The sequence below is a fragment of the Antedon mediterranea genome, chromosome 11 (assembly GCF_964355755.1).
Source record: "Antedon mediterranea chromosome 11, ecAntMedi1.1, whole genome shotgun sequence".
Lineage (NCBI taxonomy): Eukaryota > Metazoa > Echinodermata > Crinoidea > Comatulida > Antedonidae > Antedon > Antedon mediterranea.
This window is the reverse complement of record NC_092680.1, coordinates 18,066,285-18,090,969: the sequence shown is the minus strand read 5'-3', so window position 1 is coordinate 18,090,969 and position 24,685 is coordinate 18,066,285. Positions and strand designations below refer to the sequence as shown.

The window sequence follows — 24,685 nt, the reverse complement described above, 5'->3', positions numbered from 1 at the left end:
AAATAAAAACATTAAAAATATATAAATTTAATATTAATACAAACTATAAATATATTGAATGCTGCTGCTAAATATAGCAGCGAAATTCAAATCGTACCCGTACATTATGACAAGGTATAATTATGATCCCCAAAGTATTGAGTAGGACCTATAGCGGCCTCATTTAAAAAAAAGAAAGTTAAAAGAGATTAAATCACAATTAATAAGATGCTTGTATTTCTCCTATACTAGGTCTAATGATGACTTTCAAACTAATAAAAATGTAAAAAATTAGCATATTTTCGGTTGATTAAAACTTAATTTCGTATTGCTTAAGAGGTTTTGAACCTAGCTAGAATAAACTTAATAGCATGCATGTTTAGAAAATAAATCGAATAATGTAGGCATACTCTATTAACTTGATTTAATTATTATTTAATCAATTAATAAATAACTAAACAACTTAAATAAGTTTGGATCTTTCAACATTACTAAAGGGGTAAAACATTAATCGGGGATAGTTCAGTTTTTATAAACTTTATACATAACGTCCCTCCCCTATTAATAGAATAATCCATGTGGGATCAAAGGTTGTTCGTCGGAATTTTGTAGGTAACTTCCTGGTTGGGCTTGGCGGAACTAACGAACAGAGTTTAGAGGGAATTTAGTCGCAAATTTACTTGTTTTCCACTCACTGACATTAGTCCTGCAGCTGGTGTATCTTGGATATCCAATGTAAATTAAGGTTTGTGTTGAAATTGTTATTTAGTGCTCCCTGTTATTAAAATCCTAGACTAAATCTAGGCCTACTGTACGATCAAATCAGTGAGCGCTGAACAGTCTCGGTAGCTACGTTTTTGTGCTACCGTACTTCCTGGTGATGAAGGGAATTTTTTTATGCATCAGTCGTCACATCGTTTAATTTGTAATTTTCCTCTATGAAATATATGCCTGACATGATTTTATTTATAATGAATGAAAGAACAAAAAATGAAACAAAAAGATGGATAGCCCTCTTCTCTACTTACTTGTACCATGGAGTAACTTTACTCCATGCTTGTACTAGACTCTACACAGGGTAGTAGTAGGCTAATTCTATTCATTTGTTTGGTACTGTAACAGTAGGGACCTTACCCATGCATATAGAGTGATTCATTTTTTCTTTTTTTTTCTATTTTCTTTTCTATAAGTATATTACCTAAATCCATATTTATTGTACTTTCACACCTCAACCAATGTCTCCGGATAAACCAATTTAAAAACATTAAACCCGTTGAACGGCGCTGAATATTGACCTACTGTACTGTATACAAAACGATTTCATGTTCGGTGCGAAAGTATACAGTAGCACTGTACTATACAGTATGTTACCTTGCCGTACATAAAAGTCATGTTTTGTGGTATCAACAGATAATGAGAAAATATTGAGAGATTTGTATTTTTTACTATCAATCTATTCCTAAAAACAAATATGCACTATTTCGATGCTGGACCCAGTCACACAAGGGAGGATAACGAGATGAAGAAAGGAGTTGCAAATGTGGCAATCTATCCCATGGATGAGTCTGGATAGTATAGTAGGAAAGAAAGAAAGAAGGAAAGAACAACAAAAATATAGTAATTTATGTATGCATACAGTAATCAATATTCTCTGATTATACTTTATAAATATGGACCTATAAATTAAAATGTTTAGGTCCATGGTTATACCAAAAATAATCCTATGTTTAGAAACCTTTTGGCCACAATGATTTTGAGAACGATGCTTTGAGAACGATGCTTGCACCTTAATTTTGTAAAATCATCCTTTATTTCAAATAAACATAAGAATGTAACAAACACCACAGGTTGGAGGACCAAGCATATGCAGGGCAAAACAAGAGCCACCTTCCCTACATTTTTTAGATCTACAGTAATTTAAGATCACAAACTATATTTAATGTAAAAATAATACTATATGGTCCTATTGCGATAACTTTTTTCGTCTTTAAACGGTTAAAAATGTGAAAAATAAGTCGATTCTAATAATTATAGCGGCCCGCTATATAAATCCCAAAATGCATTGCGCGCGGATTAATATTTTTGTTTTTCACCTGTAATTCGCCCACTTTTCGATCGACCGTGAGGCCAAAACAAATGGAAGACTCTTAACTTTTCAGCGAAAATACCGGGTTTTCCCCAATTTGTATCAACGGAGTCTGGCAAAAATAGAAAGACAATTAATGCAGCAACTATACAACGTCAGGCTAGGTATATAGCTAGCGTATGATGTTCGTACGTTACCAATGTTTACCAGCTAGGCCTACAAAACTAAGCCTAAGACCGTCCACGAGAGGTCGATCGCCGCGAGCTACTTAGGTAGTGCATAGTTTCTCACTTTTTATCATAATTTACCATAAAACGTACATTTAAGACAAGGAATGACATGGTTTAATGTTTTTAAAGTGATATATATGTATTATTTTCCAAAAAACGTCCAAAATTGCAGGGAAGGGGTCTTTAAAATAAGAAAGTGAAAATAGTAGAAAACGCATCCAAAAGGCATAAAAATCAGATTGTTTAAAGAAAATTACATTAAAACTGTTTCCATCAACTACTATTTGTAGTGTTAATTGTTATGGTTTTTTTAATGAACTGTGGCTAGAAAATTACTGAAAAATGTTTGTGCTGTTTTTAGTGTGAGTTGACCTTAACTTGACTCGCATTTGCGATTAAATCAAGATCAATGCTTTCAGAAGGTTCTTAGCAATTGATAACGTAATCATTTGGGGTCTGGAAATGTTTTATTTTAGGGGTGGAGGAGGTCGTTGGAGGCAAGGAGTTCAGGGTGGGACATTTGTGTCGACCAATTTCTGCTGGCTTTAAAACATATCCTTGCTTAATACTGTACATAGAGAGATTATAGTGAACTATAATAATATAATATAATGCTCAATAGTAAACTTGCACAGTATTTAGATTCTGTTTATACTTTGTATCCAGTAGCCTTGATTTTGTTGTGTCCACAGGAAATTATTTGGAACCTGAATCTTCTTGTGTGAGGATATTCAGGACATAAACTCTTGTAATAGTTACTACTTGAATTAACAAACAAGGAAGAATCAACTAATTATACAATGTATTATGAAAAGGGAAATTTTACAGATACTGGTGTAAAGGATTTGTTTGTGGGTTTTTACTGATCATTTCTTTAAAAAAATAATGTTAATTTATTTTAGATGCTATAGTACCCTTTTTGATACAGTGTAGTTCTTAATTGAACTACAGTATATAATTGAAAAGAATAACAAATAAATGCTGTCAAGGTATACCTTTATTTTTCAATGTGTTTAATTTTACTATTTGAAAACGTCAAATCACAATGCATGGATTTAATTAAAACAGTCATATGTCTTTTTTACCCCCTTTTTTTTATTAAAAAAATGACTACACATTGATTGAACGTAAAACAAAACACTGTTGACTCACATGACATGCACACCATTACCAGAACTACTTGTATGATTGTGTTGCTGATTGCTACACTATACAGTATATTGGAGTGTCATTTCTGGCCAACTGACTACCGGGAGGTGTCATGAATTTTATGTGAGAGAATACCATTTCTTATCATGTAGGGGTATCATTTACCTAAATTCACTTCACAACAGGGCATGTGCTTCAAATACAGTACTTTTCATCAGTGTCTGATACCCTCCCCCTACCCCATTTCAAAATCCTGTTAATTGATGTTTTTTTCTATTGTAGGCTCACAGACTACCATTATGGGGAACTGTAGAACAAAAGAAAAACAAAGTGAGCCCGCCCATGGGCATTCATCTAATAATACAGGCAATGCTGATATTGTGAGCACCTTCCCAGCCTTTCAAAATTCTGTGGTTGAAGGTTTTGTACCAAGCCCAGTCAATCCATTTCCAAGGCCTCCAAGTAAGTTTTAGCCCCCCTTTTTTCAGCTGTAGTGCTCATCTGTATTAGTGAAATTTTTCTGTGAAATTTTTACTGTTTTATTTGTTTTGTTTTATTTATACGATATGATTTTTGTTCACTTTTAAATGGGCAAATATTAAAAGATAATATGTGATATGATATAATACTGATGAGATACTGTAGGAGACTTGATGCAAGGATGTACAGTACTGTGATCATCTTATTTGTTTGGTTACTTTTTTAGGCGATTTTTTTAAACCTTCTTTCTTTTTTTGTGCAGCAACTACAAACATTATTTATATTAATCATTAAAAATTGCGATTCAAAACTGAATTACCAAGAAACTACAGTAGACTTCCAATTAACAGATGTTGAAAATCTTTTCCTATTCTTAAAAATGCCTGAATTTCCCCGAATATCAGTTGGCAAAAACTCTAAAATTTGAGAATGAACTATAATATAAACTGTTTTAAGTATTTGAATTTATTAACATATTCACATACAGTACATATATTAATTAACATGTTTTTATTATCTCTCTTTTTTTGACAGTTTTATCATATAAAGCACTGTATGACTATGATGCCAGGACAGAAGATGACCTTTCCTTTAGGAAAGGCGAGTTGATGGAAATATTAAATAATAGGTAAACCGTTTTTTATTTATTAAAATTGGAATATTGTTTGGTACTTTATTAATGTGTTGCTTACTTATGAAAATATGCTTAAAGGAATTCTAATTCTTTTACTGTGAAACACTTTTTGTTTCTCCATGTGTGACTAGAATACCGCTAGACTGGGAGACCAATAACACAGTTTCATAGTTCCAATGTTCCACATGGCATACAGTAGTCCCATATTATAAAGTACAAATTAGTAGTGCTTCTCAACATCCATGAGATGTATTAAGCTCTGTTTACACTATCAAACTTTATGCAAAAATGTGATGTGCCCATGTGTGGACAGGATGATGTCATATCACTACCATAATTTGGCATATCACTACTATATTTGGGCACATCACACTTTTTTTGGTCCAACTTGTTTGATAGTGTAAACAGAGCTTTAGGCTTAAATCCAAAACATACAGGGTACAGTATAAAACAGCATCTTCAACATATCAATGATCAATTTTTAAAATTACCAATAAAGTATTTCTCCATCACAATTGATTTCATTTTACTTTCTTTAGTGATGGCGACTGGTGGTTAGCAAGATCGACAGTAACAAACAGAGAAGGATACATCCCTAGTAACTATATTGCACCAGTAAAGAGCATAGATGCTGAAGAGTAAGTAGCCTAGCTTTTAAATTCATAGAGTAGTGTTAACAGATTTGTTGGTAGCTCCAAATCGGAACTGTTAATAAGATTGTGTAGCCTATTTCGTGCCTAGCTTACCTGAATAAACCGACAATAGCCCATGCTCTCCAGAGAGAGAAAGCTTAGATACCAAAGTAAAAAGAACACACCTGTACGTACCATAATGGACTAGTCCGCAACCACGCCCCCATGTTGGAACGTTCCAAAGTACCACCGTCATCATTTTCTTTTGTAACGTGGAAGTGTTACGACGTATAATACAAATGTGATGTGTTTTCAAGGTAGATAGGTCGTTCTGCGTATTCGTAAGATTGTGTAATTTATTCATATTTATTGGATTCGGAATAGGCTCATGTAATGAATGATACCAGTGTTTTGATTCAGAGTCTACAAATATGGACATATCAGAAAAGATATAGTCTAAATCTATGTCATTCCTAATTTAACTAGATAATAGAAACATTTTTCTAAAATAAAGAACAATCAGGAATTACATAATTGACAGTATATTGGCTAAAATCACTATTGTCTTTCTTGTTAGATTTTTTTTATAATTTTTACAGTATGCATACCAGTATTATACAGATATTGACTGCTTAGAGGTTAAATATAAGATTAGACATCCCCGAGGGAATGATACTATGTTCGAGGGAAATATATAATTCCCAAGAACTTAATATCATTCCCGAGGGGATGTCTAATCTTATATTTTACCGATATAAAAGGCGATATCTGTTATATTACATAGCCAACAACAAATAGAATATCTGCTGGGTCGGGTAGCTAGGCTAGGTAGGCCTCTTTTTTGTATTGTATGTAAACAAGCTGCCCAGACACCTTACCTTTCGAAGAATAATATACAGATAATTACTAATTAATGATTCCTTGACAATAACATATTCACTAGCCTAGGTCGTTTAAATAATAACAGAAGAATTTCCATCAATAAGCCTACATTAATAATAATAATATTATCAGGTAGGCCGAATAAATAATAATTCGTCTTCTTTCGAGCCGAATCACCAGATGTTCAGTGCGTCATGCGCGTACCCGTTACTACTGTGAGTATTAACCAATCACAAATGGTGTTTCATCACATCTAGGAAGGACTCAAAATAAATGAGGGCGCTATGTATGCATAGTTTAAATAGTTTAGTTGAGTAATTTCTTCAAGCAAGTTCCGTGGCGCAGCTCATGAAGCGTTGTCTTGTGATGCAGTTTCAACCAATCACGTTCGCGTATTTACATAGGCTATGTAATATAATATGATATTGTTTGCATGCTGAGTAACTGTAACATTTATGATATTAAATTCAAAACAAATTTGAGATCTTTTTACAAACAATAGAAACATTGTTCTCAAGTACAGAACAATCAGGAATTACATTATTGACTGACAGTATATTGGCTAAAATCACTATTGTTTTTAAACTACAGTACCTGTACAAGGATGTTTGTGTAATTTATTTTGTTGCCGTGGAAAAACAAACTTACTCTTTTTTTTAAATTTTGTTTTTGTTTCATTTGTGACATAATAATACATAATTGGATTCAACCTACCTTTTGATTGTCCTTTCTAAAACTAAATTAAATGCTTTGTAATTTAAACTTTTTGATTGCGCTATGTCTTACAGTAGAGACAGTACTGTATAACGATCTACAGTACTGATACTTAATTATAATTTGTGATGATTCTTTCTATTTTTTCAGAAATCTTTTGTAAACGTTTTCATTTTGCTACATTGTTTTATCGTGCAATTTAACGTGTCTATAAGGAAATGACAAAGTAAATAAATTCTGTTCTACTAAAAATGAAAATCATTGAATTCAGCTTATCATGTTTAAAAAAAAAATAATACTATTGCACTCCATGTGACCCACATTCGTCCAATCGAATGACAGGAATTTATTTAGGTGTTATAATAGTTCTTATTGTACCACCACCGTACGATTTAAAATGTATGGTCGTGTGCCTGCATAAACAAGAATGTCTTGTGATGAAATACCGGTAAAAGGAACTAACCATTTCAACCATGTTTATAATATTAATGAATGACCATTGTTCACAAGTTCAGGAAGTATTCTTAATGTTATTTAAAAGCAATTTATTTCTGGAAGTATGGTAGTTTTATGTCCCATAAAAGAGAGACAAATTGTGTTTTTAGAAAAGGACTGTAGATTATAGAATCTTTATTCAATCATTTATCAATAGTTTTCAACATTTTGAAAATAAATGAATCAATCAAAAATTTAGGAAAAAAACAAATTGGAAAATGCTGTACCGTACGTTAACAAGATAAATGAACTATTAAACTACACCTAAATGCAAACTTTTTACAAAAGGAGTTCACTTTTAATATTATTAATTATCAACATTAATGATTATTAATCAAGTTTTAATTAATAAACAGTTATTGAGTAATTCCTCTCCTATGTCTAGGCAATTGTTTCTTCTTTTTTTTGGTTTAAAAGAACTGAAAGCTTGTTTTTCAACTGACCTTGTCAAAATGATCAATTAAGTATCTGTTTAAAACAATAGAAATTAATTATTGGATTGTGAAAGCATTTTGATGTAAATAAATGAACTATGGAACAAATTTCATTTGGTGAAAGATGAAAATAACAATTTATTTTTAAAGTGTACTTTAAGCGTGGTTCCCACTAGAACGCAACGCAGCAAAGTATCACAAGTGGGAACTGACGACGCAACAGTGCTGCAAACATCGAAGGTTTGATTTCTCGCAGGCGCGGGAAAACACAATTATTAGAAGGGCATTTGCTTATGTTGCGTAGATTACGTTACGTTGCGTCGCTAGTGAGAACCAAGCTTTAGAAAGGATTTGTTTCGGTTTCATTTACTGTTCTTTTTCGTATTAGATCATCTTCACTTTACAAAAACAAGTAGCATATTTCATTCTTATACAGTCAGCAATTGCTTGTTAAAATTGGAGCTGACTATCTTATGTCATACAGACAGTAATACTATTTATTCAGCAAGTTATAAAAAAAGTACATACATGATAGAATATGAGATGAATAGGTGTGTGAGTTCAAACAGAATGACTCGCTCCATCCAGAATATGTCTGGTTTTCCAGAAATGCTGGCATTTTGATTGTTTTTAATAGTAAAAAAGAATCTAGGGCCTACTGTATTTAGACATTAAGAAAAGTAAAAATATGGAAAATATTCCGGTTTTAAAAGAGTTGACTGTATCATAATAATTTTAACAATTTACACTCAGTCAATCAACTCATGGAGGAAATAATGTCTGGTTTTCCAGAAATGCTGGCATTTTGAATGTTTTTAATGGTAAAAAAAGAATTAGGGTCTATTTGGACATCAAGAAAAGTGAAGTTAGGGAAAATATTTCGGTTTTAAAAGAGTTGACTGTATCATAATAATTTTAACAATTTACACTCAGTCAATCAACTCATGGAGGAAATAATGTCTGGTTTTCCAGAAATGCTGGCATTTTGATTGTTTTTAATAATGGTAAAAAAGAATTTGGGTCTATTTGGACATCAAGAAAAGTAAAGTTAGGGAAAAATTTTCCGGTTTAAAGAATTTACTGTATCATAATAATATTAACAATTAACACTACAGTCGATCAAGTCATAGAGGTTATAATTTCCGCCATGACCAAGTCAAGAGAGGAAGAAAAAATAACTAAGATACTGAAGGTTATTGCCATTTTTACCTGAAGTAGCCAATGTAAAGTTCACCTATTACCTTTAATCCTCAATTTGGTTTTTTTCTCATTTATTGCGTCATATTAGAGTAAAATTGATAACGTTTAACTAAATATATTGTATAGGGTCTTAAAAAAACATTTATATTTCATTACACTATGGAACACTGTACAATTACTGTACAAAGTAATTAAAGTCATTTATGCAACTTTAAGGAGAAATCTGTTAGCGAATACCAATTGGGTCTCTTTAATACTTAGTCCGCTGAGTTCAACATTTGAACAGATCGTTATCATTCGAAAACAACAAACTTCCTCATTTTCTACCTGGAAACAAATAATGAATTCTATTTATTGCTGGAACACCTCATTCCCAACAAATATTTTTTTAAAGCTCACATATAATACATTTCATAACATATTTGATTAAATTGTACCTACTGTATTAAAATCTTTAACAAGAATCACATCACAATGAATGGACAAATTCTGCTGTAAATCTAGACATCTTCCAGGAGTTAGATTCAAACAATACCATATTTGATGACTTGAAAATTAAAGACAAAAAAGTTGATGGGTATACAATACAGTGGATAATTTTTAATGTACAGTGAAAAAAAAAAAGTTTGAGTAAAAACATAAAAATTCAAGTGATTTCATCTGATAAACATTTAGTCAGTAAATTCATGTAGCAAAGTTTTTGGCCTTCTGTCCAACCCAGTGTGAGGCAATTCATTAGGATCTGGAAAACCCCAGGTCAACAAACAAAAAGATAGTTAGGATAAATTTTATCTCAAATAACTTTTTACCCACGATTACTGTATCTATGCAACAGTAATTTGTACTATGCATTTATGTACACAAACCATTTTGTTTACAGTAAATCATGCCCATCTCTACAAGTAACCCAACCTCATGTATAAAAGATTTTTAGGGGAAACCCCATTTGCATATTTAGGCATCGAGTGACAAACAATGTATACTGTGTTGTAAATAAAACATTTAGGCATGCAGAGGGTTTTGAAGGGTCTGTATACATAGTACAGTATGTTCAAATACGTATGTACAGTACAGCTGTGGATCCAACTCAATTATGATACTCTGTAAAGCCTTGTCTACACTATCAAACTTTATGTGTCAAAAAAGTTTGATGTGCCTATATATGGTAGTGCTATGCTTAAATATGGTAGTGATATGACATCATCATTTCCATATATGGGCACATCACATTTTTTTGACACATAAAGTTTGATAGTGTAGACAAAGCTTAAGGTTTGAAATAAATAAAACTTTTTGTACTGTACACTAGTCCTTTTTAAAATAATTACAGCCTGTGGCGTTCACATTGGTCATCACTACTGTATATTTTGTATTGTAAATAAAAATATAATCAATCAAACAACAAATTCATTTGTTTAAACTCAAAATACTTGTAAACAGTATGATGATAAATGTATTTCGATTTTAAAGGATAAATAAAGAATGAATGATAGTACAGTAGTATGAAAAACTACAGAAATGAGAACAGGAATTTAGAATCTAAATGTTTCTCCTTGGTCTATCAGTCAAACTGAAGTTGTATGTGATAGGCATGGGTTCGTGCCTATATGTACCATACTAACTGTATCCTTAATGCAAGATGCTTTACTCTCATTTCCCCATCCTTCGGATGAGATGTAAAGCTGTTGGTCCTGTGTGCATAGTGCATGTTAAAGAACTTGGTAAACTATTCGCAAAGAGTAGGGGATTGTCTCCTGGTGTGGTGATCTGGCACTGCTGGCATCCGTGGAGGGCCTAATCCGAATTTCCTCAGTTTCAAGTTATGCTTGAGGACAAATAATAATAAATAAAATAATAAATATAAATACCTTAATACTGTACCTAACAGTATTTTGTATTGGAACAAAATTAATATTGCACAATCAACATAACTAACCTTACTCCAAATAATGAGAGGAACGTCAGTAAGTTTTATATTATTACCTTTATTGATTTCTGTACAATCAACATTATATTAATTTTTTTTACTGCTCAAAATACTAGCTACAGTATACTGTAGTCTTTTCAGAGAAATTATAAAAATAGCAGTTTATCAATTGAGGTAGATTCTCTTGCCAATTTAGATCTGGAAATTTTGCAACCAGGAAGTGTTTTTCAAATGCTAACTAAATACCTCTGATGCATTTGAATTTTAGCAGAGTATGGAAAACAATTTGATCTTATCCAAAAAATTATGTTGTACATACAACTACAATACAATTCTTTATTCTTTTATTTTGTTCTAAGTTGTAAAATAGTTTAAGCATATTTTAGGCCTACTGTTACAGTGTGTGCCTAGTTCTAAAGTATATACGGTAGTGAATAAAATAATAAATTTTTCTATTATTAATTTCTATAAAGAAAACTTCCTCTTTCAACTGTGTAATGTTGTAAAATTAGTTTTGAAATTATCTTGATGTTTGCTAAAGCCTTTCCAATCGGTAGTCAACAAATACTACGACAACAGAATATTAAATAGACTTTAGAGATGTCTCCAATTGTATGGGTGTACTTTATGTGAACAGTGCTAACTTGGGGTGAATGACCGTTTTGAGGAAGTTGTATCTAAACAATTAATATTCTACAGTTGAACGCACACTTTTTATGTGAATGGTCTTTTAGATTTTCCTTTAAAAAGTTACTGTATAACAATATTTTAATAATTGGATTTATGTGTACTGTAATACAGAAAATATCAAATATACTAAAAATCTATATCGGGACAAATAATTATATTATTCAATATGACCATTTTTATACTACAGTCAGTATATAACTATATACAGTACATTCAAACATGGCCCTTTTATTTCTTGAAAATGAAAGTATTGATTGATTATTTTTGTTAATTTAAAGCTCTGTCTACACCATCAAACTAGTTTGACAAAAAAGTGTGATGTGTCCAAAAATGGTAGTAATATGGCATCACCATTTCCATCTACTGTATATTTATTTTATCCAACTTTTAAAATATGTACTCGTACATTTTATTTTCAATTAAATTCAATTCAATTATAAAATGATATTTATTCAATTAGAATAAAATCAAGTCAAGTGTTACAGGCAATGTTTTTAGTTGAGTTTATGGCAATTTATTATATTTTTGTTATTTTACAGTTGGTATTTTGGAAAAATTGGACGAAAAGATGCAGAAAAACGGCTATTATTACCTGGTCTACCGCGAGGAACATTTATTATCCGAGACAGCGAAGCAAATCCAGGGAACTTCTCGTTGTCAGCGAGGGATTATGACGATACAAAGGGGGACCACGTCAAACATTACAAGATTCGAAAAATGGACCAAGGAGGTTATTTCATTGCATCTAGGAGCCAGTTCAGCACACTCAACGATTTGGTTGCCCACTACCAACGTAAGTACTGTACCCCCATGCAACTGGACTTTTATATTACAAACATATGGGATAGACCGGGATGGAACAAAGAATGACCCGTTGTCTTTATTTTTTTTCTACATTAACAACACAATTCTCTGATAAAAGATTAAAAATTACGTATTATTAAATAATGGTATATTATTTAGTTGGAGTAGCGACTTCAGTGTCCTGTCGCACAGAATCTCTGCATATTATACAATTTCTGGTTTAAATATTTCCACCTCTCTTAAAGTTGTTACATCATTACATAATTTGCATTTGAGCACCCGATTCCCAGGGGTGTATCTCCACCGATTCCCAGGGGTGTATCTCCGCCGATTCCCAGGGGTGTATCTCCACCGATTCCCAGGGGTGTATCTCCACCGATTCCCAGGGGTGTATCTCCATCGATTCCCAGGGGTGTATCGCCACCGATTCTCAGGAGTGTATCTCCACATACTATCTATTCTCGAAGTATCATAGGAATATTTAGTAATACAGCGTCTCATTTATATCAAGTGGTAAGGTCAGGTTAAGGGTTAGGTTACTACTAGATACATGTGAAACACATGTGATGTTGTATTACCAAATATTCCTATAGAAAATCGGCTGATTAAAGCATCTTGCATGAGAATGCCATTACAGTAACATATGCCTACCTCTTCTATAGTATATTGCACAAACAGTAAATATCCAAGATTCCTATTGTGTTGATAGCAAGTGTATCTACCCTTTGTGGTTGTACTTTTGGTCCTTCAACCTAAAGCGATATGCCATGTCAACTGTATAGCACTATACAAGTCATAGCAATTTCACTGTATAGATATAATCCTTTTATTTTTTTGCTGATTTATTTATTTTTATTTATTCACAATATTTAACCAGGGTGGCCCAATCAGTCTTTTTGACTGATTGGGGGCCTGGGTACAATAGTACTTTTTAAACTAAAATATAAAAATAAAATAATAAATAAAATAAATAATAAAATATAAAAACAACAGTAACACAATAGAACTGAAACTTACTTTTGAAAACATTTAAATTACTTGACGATTAAAATTAAATTGATATCATCCTTCTACAGTATGTTTAAAGTTACTTTATCTCTAAAAAAGTCAATACTATGTTTTATCTTTAGAGCAAGCTGATGGTCTGTGCTGCAGGCTAGGGAAACCAGTCCCAAAACAAAGTCCTACAACAGTAAGCCTAAGCAAGGATGCCTGGGAAATTCCAAGAGATTCATTACAACTGGAAAAAGTCCTTGGTGCTGGACAATTTGGTGAAGTCTGGAAAGGTAAGAGATAGCGGTCAATCTTCTATGGGCAGGTATCTGTGACCTGTCTGTGATCTGAATGTGTGATTTTTATGCAAATAGCAGATAATTCCAAAACGCATTTTCAAAGAGATTGGTCTAAAAAACGCATGTTTCATGGAAAATCACAATTCTAATATACCTAAACTCTATAACCTAAACACAGGGTAATGTGATGCTCTAGCATGAATGACTTGAGTATCTGTCCCATGGATTACGAATAGACACAAAGGGTTTGACTATTGACCACTGACTATTTGCAGGCCTCACAACTCTCCCGATCATCTCCCACTAATGCAATTTCACCCGATGTTTTGGATAGACCAAAACATTCTTCCGATATGCATAAATTCATAATTTCTACTACTCTAGATATTGATTAGTGAGAAAACATACTAATATCGGTCCGTATACAGTATGTGTATTCATTCATGTGTTTGTTATTAAGTGAAATAGTAAGTTTCCAACGCAATTTTCGCCTATTGGCACACGTATTACACATGCCAATATCGTTAGGTTTTTCATAGCACCATCTACAGTTTGATTTAGTATTATAGCGCCCTCTATACTTTTATAAAACATCCCCATATTTCATTTTTCCAAGTTGAAAGGTCTGTATTTGTACTATGTGTGTTATTACCCACACAAATTATTGTACAATTGTATTGTTTTTGATTAATAGATATTATAATATAGATACTCTACTAAACAATAGATATTTTGAACCTGGGTTTTCTTTTAAAATGTCCTGAGAGTTTTTGTAATTGTTGTCTACAAACTTGTATACATATTTTTGGATTTTATTTCCTGATATATTTTATAAAACAAGGAAAGAAGATGTCATGAGAAAATGTTGAAAATCTTTAAATACTTCCTTGTGTGATATCACAAAAACTGTAAAGAATGTTTGATTTAATAGTAAATATAAAATAGATCTAAGTAAATTCCCACATAAAAATGCATATGATTGTACTCTTTGGTTTTTTCAGAAAAATGTTCATACGCATTTTAATGGATACACTTTATAAATTGTATGCTAATTATATTTTTTATACAGTAATTAATACAAATAATTAGTACAAATATGACATTTTTAGCTACAGTAAATGTGAGTCTTGAAGGAGCTCATAGTATTAAGCCTTGATGGAGCTTTCAAATTCGAACGATCTAAAGCTCCCTATTATATTCTAGGGTGGCCAGTCCCTTTCCACGCCGCTTTATATTTCTTACTGTTTTTCACTACAACCAAGTGGTCTGGGAATCAGGAATTGAATCTGTATGATAGTCAAGTGTCCTAAACCACTTGTAATGATGTTGTAAATATGCTGATACTGTAGTTACATACATTGAGATTGTGTATTTGAAATTGAAAGTATTTGATCCAAGAAAATACACAAAATCGTGGAAGTGTTTTCATTTCCAATCATAATTCAGCCCTTGCATCTCACTACTTTTGAAAGAAAATGTTGCTTATTTTCTACAATGTTTTAAACCAATTTTTATTTTATAGGTCGTTGGAATGGAAAGACGCCAGTCGCTATCAAAACCCTCAAACCAGGAACTATGTCTCCTGCGGCATTCTTGGAAGAGGCAAACATAATGAAGAATTGTAAACACGAAAACTTAGTGCAGTTATATGCTATATGCTCAGATAAGGTAATTTATTTTATGTCTACTTTGAATCCATTTTCAGGAAGTCGTTTGTTGCCAAATAGCGTTAGCATCGGAACAATTCTAGAAGCGGGTGATGTCAGTAAAGGTAATCACTGCAGGATGTGGAACATTGTACACAGTGTTTCTTATTCAGCAAGAGATTATAAGCTTTAAATATGGCAACCAAAAATTACAAAAGTCACATGTTGTTTTCTTTTTGCTAGTCTCTTTACACACATATTTGAAACATGGAATACACGCTGTCAATTTCTCTTTACAACGCGTTCTTTCTTGGTTATACAAAAAAAAACAGGAGTTACCATATTTATTTGAATAAATGCTGTTATTTGTTTAGAAGGATTTGTAGCGGGGTATTTATTCGAGGGAGGCGTTTAATCGAGGGAGGTGTTTATTCGAGGGAGGTGTTTATTCATGGGAGACGTTTATATTTTTTGGGTGTAATCTGGAAACATATATACCCAAGTAAACATGCCCGCGATTTGAAAAATTACTGTTAAACACAATTAATATTAAGAAGTGATAAAATACAGTAAATGCTTTGTAAGTTTATTCAATACATTTTATCACGGTGGATGGTGTGGCCAAAGTGGGTCGTTTATTCTTGAAAAAAACGGTCGTGATACTGTGTGTAACCTTAATCCACAAAATATTTTTAAAAATCCCTTTTTTAATTCTTGTTTTACATAGGAACCAATCTACATTGTGACAGAGTTAATGGCCAATGGCAGTCTTCTAGAATATCTGAAAGATGGAGACGGCCGTAACTTGAAGCTGGTTGATCTTGTTGATATGTCTGCACAGGTATGTTTCTTCAAGTTTCCCCTTAATAGAAGTGTCTACTAAATATTCCCTTTAATATGAGGATCTCCTACATATGTGTGTATTTATGTCATAATTAAGACAAAACGTCACAGAAGTAACTGGCAAACTCAGTGAATCTTTTAAATATTAAGCTTCTTACATAGCTATTGCACGCAAATATAATGCCAAATATAATATAGTATATGTTCCAATAGGGATGTTCCAAATAAGGAGAGGGTCTATGTATGTTAAAGCAAATATGGTTTTGACTGAAAATGTGCTGTCTTTAACCATTGACCAATTTTATTACTGTATATAACAAAAATACCAAATCTTTCTTGCGGTAAACTATGGTTGTTAAATTGATTTTTGCATAGATAGTAATAAAAAAACTTTGTCATCTCCAAAAATCTGAAAAGATATGCTAGCAGTCAAACGATACATAAAATGTGACCACTATTAAAATCTAAATACTGTAGTTCTGTAAATAAATGTTGGATATTACTGTGCTACACCGATAAAGAGTTATAAGACATATAAATATAATAAATGTCTAGGTTTCAATTATTATTTCATAAATTAATACAGTATTACATATTTAATTGACAGATTGCTCATGGTATGGCGTACTTGGAGACGCGGAACTACGTCCACCGTGATCTCGCAGCACGTAATGTTCTGGTCGGTGAAAATCGTGTGTGTAAAGTTGCCGATTTTGGTTTGGCACGAATGATTGAAGATGATGAGTATACCGCTAGACAAGGTGCCAAATTCCCGATCAAGTGGACCGCCCCTGAGGCAGCAATGTTTGGTCGTTTTACCATCAAATCCGACGTCTGGTCTTTTGGTATTCTTCTTACTGAGTTAATTACACATGGACGAATCCCCTATCCTGGTATGATACCTTTTATACATTACCGTATTTCGTTTATATTTATGATGTGTGCCGTGACCTTGGTAAAACGCTTGTGATATCCTTTACAATGTCTACACACAATGATCTTTAGGCTTCCAGAAAATGTATTTATTTAAAGCAGTGTGATTTTGAACAATGAAAGTAAACAACACAAGTATTTAAAAAAAGTCCCTCTTAACTTAAATTCTCACAGTGCATATAAAAAAAAGCAGCTGTACACATTGACATTTGTTTGACTTTCAATTGAGGGCTATTGATATTATGCTTACTCATTGAAATTACCCAGACAGTAAAAGCATAAAACAAATCAATCAATCTATTTTGAAGTTACACCTTACATACACACAAGTGGAGTGATGGATCCATAGTGTATCTAAAGAGGCTATCAGACTTTCATGATTTAGTCAACATATCAAAATATGCTGACTTATATGTATAAAGTTCTGTCTACACTATCAAACTAGTTTGACAAAGAAAGTGTAATGTTCCCAAATATGATTAGACATATACAGGCACATCACATTTTCTTGTCGCAGAAAGTTTGATAGTGTAGACAGAGCTTAATAATTAAATATTATATTAATTTGATTTTCTTTTAGGAATGATGAACATGGAAGTACTGGAGCAAGTAGACAGAGGCTACCGAATGCCTAAGCCTTCAAACTGTCCAGACTCCTTATTTGATTTAATGATGAAATGTTGGAATAAGGAACCACAGTCGAGGCCCACATTTGAATTCCTTCATCATTACTTGGATGATTACTTTGTAGCAACAGAACCAGATTACAAGGAAGCCGACTACTAGTCTGTTTTGGTAGGTTTAATTTTGTCATAGAGATAGTATTAAACTACTAGAGAGTAAACTAAGCGGTGGCAACTCCTTAAAGCTGAGCCACATAAATCAGATCAATAAAAATTACTACTTGTCTGTTTTGGTAGGTTTAATGTAGCTATAGAGATAGTATTAAACTACTAGAGAGTAAACTAAGCGGTGGCAACTCCTTAAAGCAGAGCCACATAAATCAGATCAATACAAATTACTACTTGTCTGTTTTGGTAGGTTTAATGTAGCTATAGAGATAGTATTAAACTACTAGAGAGTAAACTAAGCGGTGGCAACTCCTTAAAGCAGAGCCACATAAATCAGATCAATAAAAATTACTACTTGTCTGTTTTGGTAGGTTTAATGTAGCTATAGAGATACAGTAGTATTAAACTACTAGAGAGTAAACTAAGCGGTGGCAACTCCTTAAACCAGAGCCACATAAATCAGATCAATAAAAATTACTACTTGTCTGTTTTGGTAGGTTTAATGTAGCTATAGAGATAGTATTAAACTACTAGAGAGTAAACTAAGCGGTGGCAACTCCTTAAAGCTGAGCCACATAAATCAGATCAATAAAAATTACTACTTGTCTGTTTTGGTAGGTTTAATGTAGCTATAGAGATAGTATTAAACTACTAGAGAGTAAACTAAGCGGTGGCAACTTCTCAAAGCGGAGCCACATAAATCAGATCAATAAAAATTACTACTTGTCTGTTTTGGTAGGTTTAATGTAGCTATAGAGATAGTATTAAACTACTAGAGAGTAAACTAAGCGGTGGCAACTCCTTAAAGCTGAGCCACATAAATCAGATCAGTAAAAATTACTACTTGTCTGTTTTGGTAGGTTTAATGTAGCTATAGAGATAGTATTAAACTACTAGAGAGTAAACTAAGCGATGGCAACTCCTTAAAGCAGAGCCACATAAATCAGATCAATAAAAATTACTACTTGTCTGTTTTGGTAGGTTTAATGTAGCTATAGAGATAGTATTAAACTACTAGAGAGTAAACTATGCGATGGCAACTCCTTAAAGCTGAGCCACATAATCAGATCAATAAAAATTACTACTTGTCTGTTTTGGTAGGTTTAATGTAGCTATAGAGATAGTATTAAACTACTAGAGAGTAAACTAAGCGGTGGCAACTCCTTAAAGCAGAGTCACATAAATCAGAATAATAAAAATTACTACTTGTCTGTTTTGGTAGGTTTAATTTAGCTATAGAGATAGTATTAAACTACTAGAGAGTAAACTAAGCGGTGGCAACTCCTTAAAGCTGAGCCACATAAATCAGATCAATAAAAATTACTACTTGTCTGTTTTGGTAGGTTTAATGTAGCTATAGAGATAGTATTAAACTACTAGAGAGTAAACTAAGCGGTGGCAACTCCTTAAAGCAGAGCCACATAAATCAAATCAATAAAAATTACTACTTGTCTGTTTTGATAGGTTTAATGTAGCTATAGAGATAGTATTAAACTACTAGAGAGTAAACTAAGCGATTGCAACTCCTTAAAGCAGAGCCACATAAATCAGATCAATAAAAATTACTACTTGTCTGTTTTGGTAGGTTTAATGTAGCTATAGAGATAGTATTAAACTACTAGAGAGTAAACTATGCGGTGGCAACTTCTCGAAGCGGAGCCGCATAAATTAGAATAATACAAATCATTTCTTGGTAAAAGTCTTTTCACTTAGGAGGATTTTATAAGACTGCGTTCTCACATAAACCCTCAATACGCTGTGACAGAGTAGTTTAAAACTGGTGTATCTGATTGGCCAATGTGACACAGCCTATTGCTTGTCTCCATGGTGGAACATTTTATGATTGTGTTAGTCATTTAATATCATCTCTATGTTCATTATAACTAATCCATCATGTTTAATTATTTCAGGATAAACTTGGAAAAAAGCATTTTTGGTATTAGAAGATACAGGACACAGACTTCTCCACCACTGACAGTACTTTGTAGCTGTATATGATAGCAAAGCTATCATTTGTGGGGGTTACATTTTGCTATTAAATAGATGTACCACCTGTATTATTTCTTTCAAAGCACCAAAATTCAAATATCCACCTGGAATATTTTATGAAGGTGCTATATTGTAACTTTGTACATTTTTACAACAATCAATTTTTTAATGACGATCTAATTCTCTGTTATCAAAATGTTCATATGAATTTGCATATTGTTGAATATGCAAATATTCATTATATTTGCAAATATTCATTATATTTGCATATATTTGCATTTTTATTGATGAGGATTTATTTTAGAGTTTTGAAGGACAGTATATATGCTTCAAATGTGTTGAATTTGCTGTTTGTATTGTGAAGTCTATGAAAAGTAAGAGTAATATGCGAAATATTGTGTAGAAAATAAACTGGACAATTGTAATGAACTTTGACCTGTGGAAATAATATTTATTGACATTTTTATGAATAAACATCATGGTTATGCAAATTCAATAATATTTTTATGATGTGCATTATAATAATGAATGCTTTATAGGACCAATCTTAAATTAGTCTTTATTATTAATAGCAAACAAACTTGTAGTTTTATTTGTACCATTTGGTTAAGCTACAATTTTATAAAAACGCGGTTTTGTAGTTAATAAATATAAAGGAATATGTGTTTATGAGAAATTATCTTAATAACCAAACATTTTTACTTTGTTCGCTTAAAGGCTTACAAATAGGCTTTTTGCTTAATTTTGAGTAGTGTGATTTTCATTTCATGGAATGTATCAACATTGGTTGTTTTTTCGACAAGGTGTCTATTTACCATGGAGGGTGACATCTGTTGGCCATGGTATTAATAATTTTAGCATTTTAACAAATTGATGTCTTTGTAAGAACTGTGAAAAGTTTGTGGGAAAGTTTTTTTCCATGTTTAATGTTGTTTACTATGTATGTGGTATAGAACTGATGTGGTCTTTCTCTACTTAAATATGTTTCTAAATCATGAAGCTAGTGTTATAATACTAAATTCACAATAGGGAGCTTTCGATTAGCCAATCTACATCATGTTAAGTTGGTACACATGCAAGTGGGACGTGCTTTCTGGCTCTCAACCTTGACACAAGTATCATAGTTCCAGACTATGACCTACAACAACATTGATTGACCTGACCTAGCTTGTTGCTAGGTTGTTGATCGATGCAAAATCGAAAGCTTCCTAAAGTAAATAAAAAATCAGTGGTGTATCCAGAAGAGCTGTTTATGAGAGGATTTTTAGAGCAGAAACAATTGTATTAGAAAACATTGATACTTTACTTCAGATAAGAATAAGATATCAGTAACTCCGTAATTGATCACAATACATGCTCTTCCTGGACGCACTACTAATTTATGAATGATTTAAGATACATTTATATCTTGTGAAGTTTATAAGCATTAAAGTTACTTTATTTTATCCTAATAATTATGTAAGGTTTCAGTGACTGTTCGATGTATCTACACGTGCTCTGGTCAAATTGCGAGTATGCACTTTTCGTATTCATGACGCTCCAAGTAGCTATACGCCAATCGAGTAAAAAGATTATTATGCACACGCAACACATGGGCATGTGTAGAACAATATTTTTACTCGATTGGCGCTTAGCCGTGTGGTGCATAGTGCAATGAAACAGTGAGGCGCAATTTGATTTTCACCGTCGGAACTGGAGCAGGTGTATCATTGTATCATTTTATTTTAGTTTAAATCATCAATCAAGAATTAAGCATCTTTTTAAAAAAATGTGATGCTACAGTTTTGGTTTTATTGCTTATTTACACGGTCTACAAACTGTAGTCATTTGATGCCATTTCGACCAATCACGTTCCCTTTTAACCAACAATCATGAATACTTGCTTGTTAAATAATGTGTCTAATATTGTATTGGTGTTATTGAAAGTGTTGAAAGATGAATGCATGCATTTTCCTAATGATTTTTTTTTCTATTTACGTGTTGTAGAAAAAAATGGTCACTTCGTGTACAGTGGTTTATATATGACTATGCATCTAATTATGATGAAAAAAAATGTACAGGAAAAAAAAAATGCTATTGTCTTTTTTTATATATTTAATTAAGATTAAGATTTTGTTTTTAAAAAAAATCATTGTTATTTTTCTTTTTATTGAATAATCATGAATTTGTATAAAAAAATAAACTTATGGTTAAGTATTTACTGTAAAGGGTGTAGGGTTTGTAAGTAAGAATAATCTGTATTACCACACTCACAGACTGTCACTCAGGTGTTGTGGCGATTCCATGTTTAATAAGTATGAATCCTGGACTATTATGTGTAGTGTATATAACATATTATATTATATTTAGTGCTTGTTTAGATGTAGTATACGAAAAAATTTCAATTTTAAAGATGAGGGAAACAAAGTAGATCTCAATTCCGCCTCATCAAATTTGTTTCGGCTCACCAACTCTAAAGCTCTGTCCACACTATCAAACTTTATGTGACAAAAAAATGTGTATGGACGTAATAATGTTATACCACTACCATATTTAGGTATATCACTACCATATTTGGGCACATCACACTTTTTTTTGTCAAACTAGTTTAATAGTGTAGACAGAGCTTTAAATATTTATTGTGTGAAGTTATAGAAATGATGTACACACTTATATATAGTACATTGTATGGAATCATTTTTCATCTGTATACATTATACTATGGGGAGAATTCATTTATCAGTCTAGTTTTAACTAAATCAATTATTATACTGAATGCCTATAGGAGTATGTAAATATAGGAAAGTAAATGAAAGCTAAAAAATGTTGTTCAATCATAAAAGTGCTGCATCATTATGTAGTCATTGCAACAAATAGTCACTGTGGCTGACATTGCTTCGCACATACTCAAACAACAACTGTCCGATAAAGGTGCACACACGAAAATTGTGAATTTACCTGAAATTTTTAAATGATATTTGGCAAAAAGATGATCCGAATAGAGAAGTGCCACAATCAAAATAAGCTTAATAGTCACTAGTTTCAATATTATTTATGCTACACAATGTGTAGACACATTTGTCTATTGTATAGTACACATTTGTCTATTGTATAGTACACATTTGTCTATTGTATAGTACACATTTGTCTATTGTATAGTACACATTTGTCTATTGTATAGTACACATTTGTCTATTGTATAGTACACATTTGTCTATTGTATAGTACACATTTGTCTATTGTATAGTACACATTTGTCTATTGTATAGTACACATTTGTCTATTGTATAGTACACATTTGTCTATTGTATAGTACACATTTGTCTATTGTATAGTACACATTTGTCTATTGTATAGTACACATTTGTATATTGTATAGTACACATTTGTCTATTGTATAGTACACATTTGTCTATTGTATAGTACACATTTGTCTATTGTATAGTACACATTTGTCTATTGTATAGTACACATTTGTCTATTGTATAGTACACATTTGTCTATTGTATAGTACACATTTGTCTATTGTATAGTACACATTTGTCTATTGTATAGTACACATTTGTCTATTGTATAGTACACATTTGTCTATTGTATATCTGTATATTTTATAGTACACATTTGTCTATTGTATAGTACACATCTGTATATTGTATAGTACACATTCCTATATTTTGCATTTTTTTATATAACATCTGAGTAGATTCTTGTATTTTGTGTTTTTTGTTATCTGTGTTACTGCTTCCGGTTGCAAAACAACATGCAGTGCTATTGGATTTCATGTGGTTTGTTTTTTTTTTACAAAAATGTTTTAAAAGTACTGTACTATCACACAATCGTTTAATAGTACATACTATTGAATGCCATGTGACCCACAATCGTCTAATCAAATGACAGGAATTTATTTAGGTGTTATATAATATAAATTTGTTTATTTGTATGGTACATATTGTGTGTTGTATGGTAAACATTTGTGTACTTGTAATATACATTTGAGTATTTGTATAGTACTGTAGGCCTATACATTTGTTAAAATATGTATGTACTGTATATAACATCCATTTATGCATATCAATAAGTGTTCGCACATGTTATATGCATTGTTACTCTTTCTTAACAATTATAATTTCAGTATATAATTATAATCATCGACATAATTATTGTGTTATTAATTATTTAGTGTCGTTTATATTTTTTCATTGCACGTATTGGATAAATTGTTATCGATTTTGTATGTCATTCGTAGAAATTCAAATAAATATTGCCTAGCAGTAATTTTTTTTTCTCCAAAATTTCATTTCAGGCTAAATAATGTGATACATCAATATTAGGGCATAACACTGTCATTGAATTTTTAAAAGTCTGTAATTTGGGTGATTTTTTTTTCTAAATGGCCACATTTTGACTTTGTCATACTAGCATAATTGACAGGGCATAGCATAATTAACATGCGCAGAAGACGTTTTTGGAGTCTGCGCATGTAAATTATGATATAGTAACCAGTTATGTAAAAAAATAAATGGGTCGAAAATTGGTCATTTTCGAAAATTTCCCTTTTTACAAAAATGGTCAGATTTCGACCTTTTTATTTTTCGATATAACTGGTTACTATAGCATAATTAACATGCGCAGAGCACGTTTTTGGACTCTGCGCATGTAAATTATTATATAGTACCAGTTATGTCAAAAAATAAATGGGTCGAAAATTTGTCATTTTCGAAAATTTCCCTGTGCTATAGTACAGGAATTTTTTCCAAAGATGGTCAGATTTCGACCTTTTTATTTTTCGATGTAACTGGTTACTATAGCATAATTAACATGCGCAGAACACGTTTTTGGACTCTGCGCATGTAAATTATCATATGGTAACCAGTTA

At 32.0% G+C, this 24,685-nt stretch overlaps 1 protein-coding gene across 1 annotated transcript; it reads left to right on the top strand.

The window, feature by feature from the left end:
* Nucleotides 1–590: 590 nt before the first annotated feature.
* On the top strand, nt 591–23,608 carry LOC140063190 (tyrosine-protein kinase Fyn-like). Its single transcript, XM_072109672.1, has 11 exons — nt 591–724; nt 3,727–3,906; nt 4,459–4,552; nt 5,098–5,196; nt 12,072–12,325; nt 13,467–13,622; nt 15,151–15,296; nt 16,002–16,115; nt 16,725–17,010; nt 17,631–17,845; nt 19,752–23,608. The coding sequence occupies exons 2-10, from the start codon at nt 3,744–3,746 to the stop codon at nt 17,834–17,836; spliced, it is 1,518 nt and encodes a 505-aa protein (XP_071965773.1). The 5' UTR covers nt 591–724; nt 3,727–3,743; the 3' UTR covers nt 17,837–17,845; nt 19,752–23,608.
* The last annotated feature ends 1,077 nt before the right edge of the window (nt 23,609–24,685 follow it).

Coding starts and splice junctions, on each gene's coding strand:
- LOC140063190 (XM_072109672.1), top strand. CDS start 3,744: ATGGGGAACTGTAGAACAAAAGAAAAACAAAGTGAGCCCGCCCATGGG. Junction 5,197..12,071: donor AAGAGCATAGATGCTGAAGA/GTAAGTAGCCTA, acceptor GTTATTTTACAG/TTGGTATTTTGGAAAAATTG. Junction 16,116..16,724: donor TTGTTGATATGTCTGCACAG/GTATGTTTCTTC, acceptor TTTAATTGACAG/ATTGCTCATGGTATGGCGTA.